Genomic DNA, 15,245 nt, shown 5'->3' on the forward strand with positions numbered 1-15,245 from the left:
TCAATAAATAAAATAAAAAGAAACTAAAAAAAAAAATAATGTCTGCTTCTACTTTGGAAATGGGCACTTTATGACCAACAACCCAAAACTTCTGCTCTGTCTAAGGAGTTGATAGCCAGGGGGAAGTGGTATCTAGCTAAGGAATTCATTCCTGGCTTACTGTCAACATTCTTTTCCCCACCGCTGAAACCCCAAAAATGTTGACAGAGAAAAATGATACCAAAGAGTAAATTGTAAAAAGAGGGGTTGTGAATATATGTGGTAAGAAAACTAACATTTGGGTTTAAAACCAACAAGAGATTAGGAAATGCCATGAGATGAAGTGATTTAGGACGAGAGAGGGAAAAGAGGTCTCAACAACTAGGGAGTTGAGAAATCATCCTAACAATGAATTAGGAGGAAGAAAAAAAAACCTAAACACAAGAGAAAAACAGACTTGAGGGATGAGCCTGGAAGCTTAAGGGAAAGGTGATCAGCATGAAACAGAATAGGTGAACTGGTGGTAGCCTTGAATTACAACGGAGAGGAGAAAACCATGCTACAATAGAGTCTAATAGAATAGACTGCCCAAAATCGAGCATGCTAGGGATCTCATAACCTTCCTCTCTGTGTGAACTTTCCCTAGCTGATATTTCCAAATAGCTCAATGCCACCTACAGTTCCTTCTTCTGCAAGAAATGATATGGACTGGTCCATCCCTCCTCCTTCGGTGCCAATATACCGCTCACTCTTGGCGCAGATTTCCGCAAGTTCCACCTGGAAAAATAAAAATTGATTTGAATCATGAGTACAATCATAATCTATTTCTCACTCATTGCTTTTTTAAAAATAAATTTTAATTTATTTCCAAGAGACAGCAATGGAGAGGGGGAGAGAGAAACATCAATGAGAAACACTGATCGGCTGCCTCCTGCACAGCCCCTACTGGGGATTGAGCCCACAACCCCAGGTATGTGCCCTGACCAGGAATCAAACCGGCAACCTCTCAGTGCATGTGACTATGCTCAATCAACTGAGCCACACCAGCCAGGGCCTATCATTCATTTCTTATTATAAACATGACAGATAGGTTTGAATTCCAGTGCCAACTGTGAGCAATTGATAGTAGTTGCCTGGAGCACTGTGTGACTGGTATGGGATGGAGTTAGAGACTGTGCATGCTGTGTATTTACTACCCTTAAAAGACTCCACAGGGCAAGCACTTTCTCCCATCTTTATATTTGTTCCATCCCTCTCTAGACTGGTATCATCAAAAATCTCATATGTGCACTGATTTATTTCTGCCTCAGTGCCCTTTGTCTCCCTGCAATGAACTATTCCACAGTCTCCCCACAGCCAAAGTAGGGTCATCTGACTTTATTTCCCAATCTAAATTAATTCTGTCTCTGTGGCATTTCCATTAAATGTAAGAATCAGAATTAGTGTCATTTCACTAAACACATCTTCAACCAAGATGAAGAGGCCCAAAATATGAACACATTTCTACTATATCAAAATATCTGTTTAAGAATCTTCAGTGGCTTCTTATTGATTAAGTTTAAACTCCTTAACCTGGCATTTCAAAGTCTTCCAAAAATATACAATGTGTATACTAGTATATGTACCACTCTTTTCCAGATAGATTTGTCTCCTTGACCATTTCACACATTATGTCTTTCTCTCATATAAATCTTACTGCCATTCAATACCCAGCTTATTGGCTATCTACTATAGGCAAGTCACTGGGCTGGCACTCAAATCTGCCTCCATGAGAGTGTCCCTCAAATATTGTTCCCACTATAGCATCCCCTTTCTCTAAACTCCTACAATGCTTACAATGAGTATACCTATTTACTCACTCTACTATTTTATATTTATTCATTTTCTCTTTCTTCTAAGAATTGATTCAGGCCCTATTTCTCACTTGTTTTGCTGGAAGATCCTCCTAGAGTGGTCATTCTGAAACACTGCTATGATCATCTCTTGCCTGCTTGGTTGCCAATGCCTTCATGCTCAGCCTTCTCAGCATGGGACACAAGGTCTTCAATGACTTATCCCTTGCTCATTTCTCCAACCTGTTCTCCCACCACTAAACCCATAAACCCTAAGCTCAGGCCATCAGGAATACTGAGCAAATGCTGTTCTTCATCATCCCCAGGCTCTCTTGTGTCTCAGTGACTTTAAAAATGTGATTTTCTGTCCTCCTCGTTCAGTATTCCTCTGTCCAGCATCCCCCACTAGTCATCAGGATTAACTCAAGCACCACCCAAATGCACACACACACACCACATAACCTCTCTTCTGCACCCTGTAAACCTTATTCTCGTTTATCAAACCAGCTTTAAGTATGGGTGTTCTTGTCTCTTGATCCACCAATCTATGATCCCATGCAGTGCCCAGATCAGAACCCACTTAACTAACAGGACTGGATCCAATAGTGTTTATTATTTTTCTTTAATTATGTTAGGTTTCAATCACATCAGTTTGCCCCAAAACACTGTCAGTCCTGTAAGAGACAAATAAAGAAGGTGTTTCTTTTGTATCCCCTACTTCACACAATGCTGACCACACAGTAATTCAGTATAAACATGCTGTTTTCGCTTTCTGAGAAAGCTGCCCAAACATCACCTGACGGATTCTGTGTTATATCCCTGTTGGTCATGTGGATTCACTAACATTAACTCTGCCTCATGAAACAAGGTAAATTTGGGATTTTGACATAATGGGCATTGCATGTGGCCAACTGAATACAGAACCTCTCTATAACAGGCACATTAAAAATAAATTAATAACCAAAAGGTTAAAACACTTGGATTTTAAAATGTAAAGAAACAACTCCAGTGAAGAAGTTTGCACAGCATTCAATGAGGAATGACCAGACCTGAGTTCCCACCTAAGGGTGACCCTGGACCAGTGTGAAAAGTCATCCCCACACAACCACAATGACAGCCACACTTACATACTCCTTATCCCTTTTGTGAGCATTATATCCTTGAGGCTCCAAACAACACTCTGCTTATCCTCATTATACAGATGAGGACAATGGAACTTGGAAATATAACAGAAAATGGAGGAGCCAGCAATTGAGTCCCATCTGCCTGACTCCAAAGCCGGTATTCTTTTCACACTGGACTTCAATTACTTCTCCCCACAAATGAAGATAATATCACCTTTTTTTCCACTACCTCAAAGGAATGTAAAATGACAAATGAGGTCACCAAAATTTAAGTATTCTCCCTCTTAAGAGGAAAAAAAACTAAAGCATTAAGAAGTATTTATTCTCACTTTTTTTAATTTTTGATGTATGGCAATAACTGAATACTTTAATAGAAATAGGAGGTTAATTTTTCAGACTATCTATGTAGGAAGAATTCAGAGGGCCCCAAAGTCCCCAAAATCTCTGTCAAGTCCCCACCACCTGCAGGGCTGTAGGCATCCCTATGCCTTACTACTTCTCATGGTAAATTCTGACAGACAGAGCTCATGACTGGACAGACAATACCCATGAGTCCTAAGTGTGAGGAAACAAAATGAAAATACGGAAGTTGGAAGAAGAACAATGACTTGTTTTCCAGTCCCCCCAGAATGCATGAGGAATTCAGCAGTAAATACAGAGAAAAGAAACCAATACCCAGTGCTTCCAAATCTTGGTTAAAGCCCAATTAGTTGTGTTACCTTAAATACATTTCTTAATTTTTTCAAGTTTCCATTTCTTCATGTACTATCCTATATAATAAAAGTCTAATATGCTGTGTCCAGTCATCCAGTGGTCCGTTCAACCAATCAAAGCATAATATGCTAATGATATGCTAAGGCCGCTCAAAATCTCGCTATGATGTGCACTGACCACAAGGGGGCAGACGCTCCGACCGGTAGGTTAGCTTGCTGCTGGGGTCCAGCCCATTGGGACTGAGCAAGACGGGCCGGACACTCCCTGGAGCCCTCCCACGGTCCCTCCCTGGCTGGCCAACCTCCTGTGTCTCTCCCTAGCCCCAATTGTGCACCGGTAGGGTCCCTCGGCCTGGCCTACACCCTCTCGCAATCCGGGGGGACCCCTCGGATGTCGGAGAGCCGGTTTCGGCCTGATCCCGCTCAACGCAGGAGCTGCCCCTTGGTGGTCAGTGCACTCCCACAGGGGGAGCACCGTTCAACCAGAAGCTGGGCTCATGGCTGGCAAGCGCAACAGCAGTGGTGGGAGCCTCCCTAGGCCAGCAATTGGACATCCCCTGAGGGCTCCCGGACTGCAAGAGGGTGCAGGCTGGGCTGAGGGATCCCCCCACCCTGAGTGCACAAATTTTGTGCACCAGGCCTCTAGTTAATAATAATAGTTTTAGTAGGTAAGATTTACTTAGCACTAACTATGAGTCAGTTACTATTCTAATTGTCTTGCATGAATTATATACTTTGTATAATGACTCTATAAGATAGGCACCACCTCATTTTACAGATGAGAAAACTGAGTGGTTTTATAAGCTGAAACTAGACTAGCAATTCCTAAAGCTCAAATTCAAACTCAAATTGTCTAACTCCAGCGCCCATATCCTTAATCATACTATATTACCTCCCATCCATAATATACAGAAAAATACCCAATGAATTAAATAGAAATACTTCATAAATAATAAAGCACCATACAATTGTTAATTTTATTATTTTTACACAATGAACAAGGAAATCACTTGATTTGCACGAGTAGCTAATTCCCCAGCCAAATGTACAAACAGATATAGTTATTCTTCAATACAGGACCATTTTTTAATTTTTTTATTTTTGGAGGGGTCAAATTATTATTTTTTCTTTTTTAAAATATTTTTTAATTTTTCAATTACACTTGACATACAATGTTATATTAGTTTCAAGTGTACAACATAGTGATTAGACATTTATGTAACTTATGAAGTAATCGTCCCCACAAGCAGGACCATTTTTTAAAGTGTTCAGGGAAAGAGAACTTAAAAGATTCTGATGCCCCTTGGAGAACGAATTCAACAATAGGAAGTAATGGACCCTGGGGCAATGAGGAGAGTGTATGGTCCATTTAAGGCAGCGGTTCTCAACCTGTGGGTCGCGAACCCTTTGGGGGTCAAATGACCCTTTCACAGGGATCACCTAAGACCATCGGAAAACACATATATAATAACATATTGTTTGTGTGATTTAATCACTATGCTTTAATTATGTTCCATTTGTAACAATGAAAATACATCCTGCATATCAGATATTTACATTACGATTCATAACAGTAGCAAAATTACAGTTATGAAGTAGCAACGAAAATAATTTTATGGTTGGGGGTCACCACAACATGAGGAACTGTATTAAAGGGTCACGGCATTAGGAAGGTTGAGAACCACTGATTTAAGGCATTTTAGTCTCAATGGGGTAGAGTAGGTCCCTGCTGGCCAAACAAAACATCCTTGGGTATAAACTTCAACTGTAGGCCCACAGGCTGGCTTCCCAAGTGGCCCTAGCCCTTCACTCCCATACTAAAAGCAGAAAGGTAAAATCCTAAATGCTTATGAGGTGGAAAGAAACTACAAACAAACGTGTGTGTTGTTTTTATCTCAAATTCTTGCATGCTTCTGAAAATAAGCAAACATCAGAGCGAGGCCCATAGCCTTAAATAGAGATGGCATGACCTGAACCCAGAGAACCATTAATGGAGGAAACTTAACAGCAGTGGGTACAAGTGGGAACAGAGAATGCCTGTCATTCTGGGTAAGGTGAGGTAGACGTGTGAGCCTGCCATGTCTTTTCTGTCTTTGGGGACACTGGGAATAGAGTTGTAATTAGGCAGAGCAATTTGCAGAGGCACTAAATCAACACTCCACACAAAATTAAATTATGTAAAATATCAAGAGTTCATGAGAATAAGAAGGCGCTGTCAAAACACATTAACAGCCCAGCCAGTGTGGCTCAATGGTTGAGCATGGACCTGTGGACCGGAGGTCACAGTTGATTCACAATCAGGACACATGCCCCAGTGGGAGGCATGCAGGAGGCAGCTGATCAATGAGTCTCTCATCACTGATGTTTCTCTCTCTCTCTCTCTCTCTCTCTCTCTCTCTCTCTCTCTCCCTCTGTTCCTTCCTCTCTGAAATCCATAAAAATATGTTTTAAAAACAAAACACATTAACAGAAGTGTGGACAGAAGCCTATTGAAAGTTAACTTCAAGGACAGACTGAATCAAATTCTAGGATCCAATTCTATTTAGCAGAGGATATCTTCTTCTCTGAGACTCACCCAGTTTTCCTATCTCCCCACCACACACACACACACACACACACACACAACCTGAAAACCCTCAAGCGAGAACAGCAAAGCTCTAACCAAGAAGGGAATCTCTCCCTTTCCCACCCATGTATTTTCTTCTGCTCTTATACCTGAGTGCTCCAGAAACGTCAAAACTACTCACTTGTGACATTTAGCTCTCTCCCTTCCCGCAAATTACTAACGTAGAAGGATCATTAGGAAAGATCATTTGACTGCATGAGAAACTCTTCCAAAATTTGTAGCCAATAAACTCATTTCTATTTTGACTTCTGCCCTCTGGACAGTTAGGAGAAACCTGGCATTATTCATAAACCTCTTTTAAAGCTCCTGAAGACAGCTAATGAGGCTAATTTGGTCCTTTGTGTGGTTCTTCTCTTGAAGCAGCCTGGGAAAGAACCAAAAGTCAAGTGGGCTCCAGAATTAAACAGCTTACCCATCTGTTGGCCAGTGGGGCTCTAGAAAGAGGAAAATCACAGGGTTAGATTTAACAGTCACTAAGAAGGGCTAAAGATTCATGAAAGCATTGCCTACTAAACCTGGATATTTATTTTTTTTAAACAGTAATACAAAAAGACTCAAGCTATTAATATAGTAAACTCTATCTTTGTTTAGCAGATTTACTAATGATACTGTTAAAAGTAGAATAATTACTTAGAAAATGTTAATCTCTTCCTATGGTATAGCCTTGCTATTCAGAACACAGACCCTAACCAAGACAGTATCATCCAGCTATTGCTGCCCACCCTAAATGCAAGTCAAGAGAAATGAAGAAAATGAACAGGCCCATTCACTCGTTCAACAATCATTTAAATACTAGTAGTGTCCTTCAGACAAGTGGACAGTGTCTTCCTTCAAGAAGTTCACAATATTTATATTGTCTTCAGGTGAACAAGTCTTTCAAAAGAAAGTGTAAAACCGGTGTGTGATTTGCCCTCCAGATCTGCTGTCCACCCACCTGCTGCCTCAGGAGACAGCCCAGCATAAACTACATCAACAGGCTCCTGTGTACTCTACATCCCACTGGGTTCTCCCAACAGAGAACTCTGGCAGGGAATGGGTCCAGGTTGGGAGGTTACCTCCCTGCCAAGATCACTTAAGGCCCAAGAACAATAACAACTCAGTTATAACTAGTCCTGGGTTTGCCCTGTATCTACACCTTTGCAAATAGTCCTCATGCAATAAATTGTCCTTTATTACTGAGTGTGTCATCTATTGTCTACTATGACCCTGACTGATATATCCTATCTAATAAAAGACAAAAAGGGTAATTGGCCATACCTCCGCTACACTTCCCATAGGCTAATCAGTGCCATATGCAAATTAACTACTACACTTCCCATGGGCTAATCAGTGCCATATGCAAATTAACTGCCATCCAAGATGGCGGCTAATTTGCATACTGCAGGCAGGGCTGGCCAGCGCCAGACACCATCCGGGCCAGTGCGGCCCTGGGCTGCCGGGCTTAGGCGGCGAGATCGAGTCACCTAAGCCCCGCCCCAGCCGGGACCCCGGTGTGCTGCCTAAGCCCCTGTCGCCTAAGCCCCGCCCCCAGCCGGGACCCCCATGTGCCGCCTAAGCCCTGCTGCCAGCTGGGACCCCATGGTGATCCCACAGCAGGCAAGTGCGGAGGGTGGGGGGCCCCCAGGTGGGCCTGCTCCTGGGATGCCATGGCGATCCCAGAGCAGGCAAGTGTGGAGGGTGGGTGGCCCCCAGGTGGGCCTGCTCCTGGGATCACCATGGCAATACCAGAGCAGGCAAGTGCGGAGGGCGGGTGGCCCCCAAGTGGGCCTGCTACTGGGATCACCATGGTGATCTCAGAGCAGGAAAGTTCCCCACAGGCAGCACCCAGCAGGGCCTGCCCCGGGTCTCTGAAGTGATCCGGTGATCCATGAGCAGGAAAGCACAGCCTGCAGGCAGCACCCCACCCTGGCCACAGCTCAAGGGAGAGAAAAACACGCAGTGGAGGCCAGGAGCCTGAGAGATCAACACAGAGGGGAGCCTGCTCCAAGCCTCCATGGTGTGGCTGCTGGCAGGCCCCCAGCAGACACACACACACACACATACACACACACACACACACATACACACACACACACACACACACACACACACACACAGGACGCCTGCTCCGAGCCTCTGCTGCCAGACTGTGGCCGTCAGTAGGACATCCACTGAGGGCTCCCGGACTGTGAGAAGGGCAGGCTGGGCTGAGGGAATCCCACCCCCCAGTGCACGAATTTCATGCACCGGGCCTCTAGTCTTAGATAAGAGAAAATGTTAATGGCTCCCCTGACTTTTCTTTGCCTCAAATATCTTTTCCCCCTGCAGTCCTTTTCCACCCTAACTTTTAAAATCCCTGGGTTTTTACCTGGGGGTATTTTCAAATTCTTCCCCAAATTGGCAAACCTATTAGGTAGAGCCCAGGCAGGTCGGAGAAACTCTTCATGAAATAGCAGTAAGTTAAGCCTAGAGGAGACTGGATTTAGACTTGCTTTGTTTGGTAACATGGCTGATGACCAAGCTCTAACTCGTAGACATTTTGGAGAATTCTAAGGTTAAAAAAAAAAATCAGATGCTTTAATTAAAAAAGGAAGAAGAAGGAGGCTATTATTTCTTCTTCACATCCCAAACACAAAGAGCAGTCACTCAGAGATGAGTAACTTTGCTTTTTCACTTCAAAGAAAAGTTGCCTGAGGACAATGACAGCCTGTTCCCTAAATGAGCACAGCAGATACAACTGACCCTATGGCTCAGGCCGAAGAAAAGTTCCAGTAAGTAATGCAGGAAAGAAAAAAGAAGGAGCTCAAAAGTTTTAAAAAATCAGGAACTACAAAGAAACAACCGTGAAGAGGATTCTCAAAAGTAAATGTAAAAACAACTCCTAAAATGTTGAATCATCAAAGAGTTTGCATTAAGCACTCACAAATGCATATCAGAAAAAACAAGGACAAGAGTGGACTCCCCCACCTGTATACATGGGAGAGAACATAACGGAATGGGCCTGCAGAAGGCTAGTAGTTGGCACATGTGGGTCTAAAAATATCTGAGGTGCTCAGTGAGGTCAGAAGCACAGTTTTGGGGTCAGCTCCCTCCAAGCTCTAAAGAGAGGAACAAAGACCACTTCCCTAACCTAATTAACCTACAGTCTGAGTCACGAAGGGAGCCAGATTCTGAAAGGAGGCCTTCAGCAAGGCAGGAACACGCTATTTTATGTGAAACCTTTTGGGACCCAGGTATGGGGATCCTGAGAAAATGTCTCAGTTTATTCTAGAGCGCTGCCTGTTCTGGGTGAGGAAGGGGAACCCTCTTACGTACATGATAACAGCCAACCTTTGGTATTTCGCGTGATAATCCTGGATGTACAGAAGTGTGTGGTAAGACTATTAAAATGCTAGCATGAATCTAACGGGTGATAATGAGATGTAAAGGGAAGAAAGAATACAGTACACTCGGCTACTCTAAGTGAGGGCCTCAGACACAGCATTGGTGTCACTTGAAGACTGATTCCAAGTGCGACTCAGGCCCCACCCAAGACTTGCTCATCAGAATCTGTAGCTTAACCAGAGACCCCAGTGACTTGTGTGCACATTCAATTTGAAGACACTCTTCTCAAATGATTTTCTATGCTGAGACTTTCTTAATAAGTTAAGCAGACAGGGAAGAATCAGAAGGGAAGGAAGCTAACAAATGTCAAATGTCTTCTAAGGCCAGACACTATGCAGGGTATTTTATATGTGCTGTCTTATTCAGTCCCCAAAAGAACCCTGAAATGTCAGAATTATAATCGCTACTTCGTAGAGAAGGAAACTGAGGCTCCAAAAGGTCAGTAAACTAACCTCAGCTGAGACTCAGAGCCAGGTAGGTCTGCCTCCACAGTCCACCAGGCCACCTTGTCCCCCTGCCTCTGGACACAGAGGCTGAGCCTAGACACTGGCCCTGGTGAGCAGAGCAGAATATACACACACTCTTGAACTGAACATCCCTCTGGTAGAATAAACAATGAAGCTGACCATGAGCCCAAGGATGCAGACATTTCTGAGTCCTCACAACTTCATTTTGTCCCCAGGTTTAAAGAAAAGGAAAACACCCACCTTGCTGGATGGTTTGAAGTTTGAGCGCTCTCCCATTATCCGTCTCCAAATACAATCCCAAATGCCTGCCTCCCAAACAACCACAACCCTGAGTGATCTCAATATAACACCAACATTTGGGTATGATTTCTGCAGCCTCACCATAATAATAGCAGCTAACACATTCAACAGGCACTGTTCTAAGCACTTTTCATGTACTATAAATTTCTAATCCATGAGGAAGGTTTTTATTACTAGATGCATTCTATAATAAAGAAATTGAAGCATAGAGGTCAAGTAAATTGCCCAAGATCATTCTGGGCAGAGGCAGGATTTGAACTCAGTCTTGGCTCCATGCTTTTGACCACAATATTATTCTTTATCCCCAAGGGGAGCAGAATTTGGGGGGTAGAACAGCTCCAAAATTCAGGAGCTCCCAAAAGCCTTCCCTGCATACTTTTATCTCTCATTGGCACAATTAACTCAATCCCTCTCATTGTTTAAATTCCAAAAAAAGAAAAAGGGGCAGCAAACACATATCAAGGTAACTATTATTGGGATGGGGGAGGAGAGGAGAGAGAATGGATAAAAAAAAAAAAAAAAAGTTGTGAAAAGACAGCAAGAGGCAGAAGCCTGGCCTGATTAATGGAATCAGACAAGAATATGACCCAAGTCACTACTACTAAATACCAAAGGGGCCTCCAACGCCTGTGGTAAAGGCTAGTGTTGCTCCCTTGGCTGGCAGACCATTTATTTTGGCTCTGACCTTTGAAAAACGTTAAATAACGATGATAATAATGGAAGGGCGGCAGGCCTGCAATCTCTGTGGTTTGGCAAGTGTGTCTGGAACTGCAAGTCCCTCCCATGGTCAGAGGGACGCTCCCAACCCCAAGGGAGAGTTCTTCACTCAGAGTTTTGAGCAGCACAGTCCTGTCCCACCCTCAGGTCCTAACTACAGGAAACCTGGCTGTTAATCAATCTGGACTCTCAGGGATAAGGTAAAGAAGAGGGGGCATGAGATAATTAACTACAACTTCCCCCAGCACAAATTAACACCTATTAATTTTCCCAATAGGACTCCAAAGAGAAAAAAAAAACTAAAAATTCCCATGAAACATAATCTAAAATCATGATCATGACTCATGATCTAAATCAACCAAAACCATAACTTGGTATACACATTTGCCTGGAAAAGAGTGCTATGTGTGCAATATTCAATTCACAAAGACTTTGATATGAAGTGGGAAGAATCTTTAGGGTAAGGAAATGGTAGAGAGTATTCAGATGTTACAAGAGAAATAAATTGATTTTACTGGATTGTGCTCAGAAGCTATACCAAGAGCATCTACTGAAGGTCATCATAAGAAACAGTCACACATTTGTGGCTATTTCTTCACACAGGCTGCTGGCAAGGTCACTGTCATTATGTTTTGTATGCTGTAAAGAATCCACCTGAAGAACTGGAATGATTTCTATTCAGATCACAAGGCCTATGTAGCCTACTATGTTTCCCTTTTTGCCTTGGCTTCTAAGACAAATTAAACAAAATTAAACAAAACAATTACATTAAGTAAAATTAAATAAAACAATTACATTAAATAGTTAACAGTTGGTGTGTTTTCATTCTTTTTTTCTTTGCCCTGATTATCTATTTCAAATTTACTAACCTTATTAAAGAAATATTCCTGGTCATATAATTCCTAGAATTTTTTCAAAAGAAAGTAAATATGGGCTTGGTACAAGTAAGTGAAAAATGAGACATAACACGTGTCAAGTGGAATATTCATGTTCAGGGGGCAATGACAGTCTAATCCAAAAGGAAGAAAAACTGACTGAGGACACTTGTCCTTTGGGAAAAAAAATATCTGATTACAATCTCTTTCTCTAAATATTAATTCCTTGTTGAGTACCTACATGTGGTCATTCCTGGCACTCCCCCAAATTACAAATGTTATAAATACTGTGTTTAACAAAAGACTAAGGTGAAAATAGAAACATTGGAAGTGATGTTGCATAAACACTCTCCTGGATGTAAATATAGAAATGCTAGACAATGGTTTAGCAAACTATTAGCAGAAGGTTTCAAAGGAAGGGTAAATAATGTTTAATGGAACAGAAACTAACCTAGACCAGGAGATGTGCCAAATTGGTAAGGTAATTTGTTACAAAACACATCCACTTCACACACACAGAACAAGAAACACTAACAGTGTCTAAAGGAAGATGGTAGGAGAGAAGGGGAGAAAAAGATGATGATCACAGCCAAGAAACACCAGTAAGGATGAGCCCCGGTTGCTTTCTAAAGTGGATAATGGGATCTCTACTGTTGGACCAAACAGCAGCCTGCAACATCAGCCCCTGTCCTGACCACCTGTGCCTCAGACGGCAGTTCTGTTCTCTCTCCCTCTCCATTTCATGAGACTTTTCTTCCACTTATTTTGAGAGGATTTATTACTTATTTCTACAACTGAAGTTTTAGCTCTTCAAAGTATTCTGGAATACTTTTATTTTTACTAATAAACTGGTAATTTTAAATGAGAAAATTTCCTGAGTTCTGTGAGTCATCCTAGCCAGTTACTGAACCTGAGGAGGGAATTGTAGGAAGCCCCAAATTTATAGCTGGTTGCTCAGAAATACAGGTGACAATGTGGGACTTGCAACTGGCATCTGAAGTAGGGACAGTGTTGCAGGACTGAGTCATTAACATGTGGTACAGATGTAATGCTAAATCCAGGTAGTGTTTTGTTTGATTTGGTTTGAATTAAATTAAATGGAATGGAATGGAGCTGAATTGAATTGAATTGAATGACACCCAGTTGGTGTCTGGAGAGTGGAAGAATTGGTTGCTGTCAGAAAAAAACACACACATTTGGTGTCAGAAGTGTTTCAAATAAAAATAGTTTATACCCCTCTTCCTCCAAGGTCCCAGTCACTACTCAAAGTTCCCTGAAGCTACTCCATTATCCATAAAACTCAGTGTGATGGAACTTGTAAGTTAGATGTATGTCTAGCCACTCCTCCCTATCTGCCATTTTCTGGGGCACTTCCCACTCTCTCTCTCCCTTCCAACTATCACAAGGTTACACCTTAAATGCCCCATCTTCTGTAATCCTCCATCTTCTAAAACACACAGCCCATCCACCCCCAGCATAGTTCATAGATCCATGTGTGAACACCTACCAGATTCCCTTCTAGATTCCCTCTTCCAAGGGAATCTTCCCCATAGAAAAAGAAAGAGTCCGTTTGGGAGTGTCTGGATCTGTTCCATTTGATCCCAAAAACTGGCAGCAGTCATGTTTTTACCATGGAGGCCAGAGAAATAGAGGAAGCTGGTCTGAAGACAGAGAAGACTGAAACAGAAGCAACAAAACAGTGACAGGGGCAGACCTAACAGCATTTGGGCCTCTGTCCATTCCTGAAACCTAGCTACATCCACAATCTTAGACTTCAAAATAGCCACATATCATCCTCTCTCCGTTTCCATTCCCTTGCAATGTGACTTTGGAACTCCTCCCCATGAAAAGGTGAAATCCTTTTCTCCACTTCTTGAATCTGGGAAGTTTTGGCCATGGGACATGCAGCAAATGTGACACATAGAGACCTCTTGCTGTTCTTGGAAGCCTGTGGCCTCCATTTGAACAAGCCTGGGCTAGCCTGGTGTACGATGCGAGGCACATGGCCCAGCCTCCCATCATCCTGGCTGACAACCCTCCAACCCAGAAGCAGCACTGCCTAGCTGACCAGCAGCTGAGAGCAGATGTGTGGATGAGTCTAGCCAACACAAGGAAAAGCACTACCAAGCTGAATCCAGTCCAAATGGTTGTTTCAAGCCACTAAGTTTTGAAAGGGTTTATTACACAGCAAATGCTGATATACTCACCTTTGTATTCCATTCCATAACATATCCCTTAAGGGAGGTTTTTTCCTTGTAAGTAAGAGTCTTAATAACTCACATTTACATTCAAAAACATTTTATCTTCACAGAAGCCCAAAGAATATTCAAACAAGTTTAAACATTTTGCTCCACTGAGTTAAAAAATATATAGAGAGCCCTGGCCTGTTTGGCTCAGTGGGTACAGCGTCGGCCTGCAGACTGAAGGGTCCCAGGTTCAATTCCAGCCAAGGGCACATACCCAGGTTGTGGGCTCGATCCCCAATGTGGGGCGTGCAGGAGGCAGCCAATCAATGACTCTCTCTCATCATTGATGTTTCTATCTCTCTCTCCCTCTCCCTTCCTCTCTGAAATCAATAAAAATATATTTTAAAAATATATATATATGGAACTATTCACACAATTTCAGTTTCTCCTTTCCTGGGCTCCAAGATCATCTCCTCTGTGGCTTATCAATTTTTAGCATATATGTGCTGCCAAAATAAATACACCATTGCCTTTTCATAAAATAGATTATGATCTAACTTCTGCTTATTTCTTCTACCATAAGCTCCTGCTGCTTTTATCACATAGTCAAAGTAAACTAATTTCAGTTTTCTGAATATCACATGCTCTCTATGCCTGTGTCTTTATAAATGCTGTTCATTCAACAAATATTTACTGAGTGCTGACTGTGGGCAAAGCCTATTATAGGTTCTGAGAATACAGCACGAAGAGAGATGAGACCAAAATTCTATACTCTTCTCACATTCATAACTGTGGCTGATTGTTCTTTCACTCTAACTAAATTTAAGCAGCAACTCCTCTGGAAAATTGTCATGGCTCCCTAGAATTAAATGACATACTCTAACTCTGCTCTATCATAGCACTTCTCAGTATAACAGGTTATGTTTCCTCCTCTGAAAAATGGGAATTACAATAATTACCTGCTTCATTGAGTTGTAATGATTTTTGGTATGAATTCTTGTTTGGTGTGTGTGTGGGGGGGTCCTTTTGTTTTTTTAACATGTTTTTATTGATTTTCTTAGAG

General features: G+C 42.3%; 1 protein-coding gene across 3 annotated transcripts in view; it reads right to left on the minus strand.

Annotated features, from left to right (window-relative positions):
* Positions 1–15,245, minus strand: part of GALK2 (galactokinase 2) — a 132,505-nt gene that overhangs the window by 47,511 nt on the left and 69,749 nt on the right. For all 3 annotated transcript variants that reach the window (XM_005863960.2, XM_005863959.2, XM_014537824.1), the window contains exon 6: positions 658–756. In XM_005863960.2, coding sequence (XP_005864022.1) covers positions 658–756 — 99 coding nt within the window. The remainder of the gene's footprint in view (positions 1–657; positions 757–15,245) is intronic.

The sequence above is a fragment of the Myotis brandtii genome, unplaced genomic scaffold (assembly GCF_000412655.1).
Source record: "Myotis brandtii unplaced genomic scaffold, ASM41265v1 scaffold182, whole genome shotgun sequence".
NCBI classification, from domain to species: domain Eukaryota; kingdom Metazoa; phylum Chordata; class Mammalia; order Chiroptera; family Vespertilionidae; genus Myotis; species Myotis brandtii.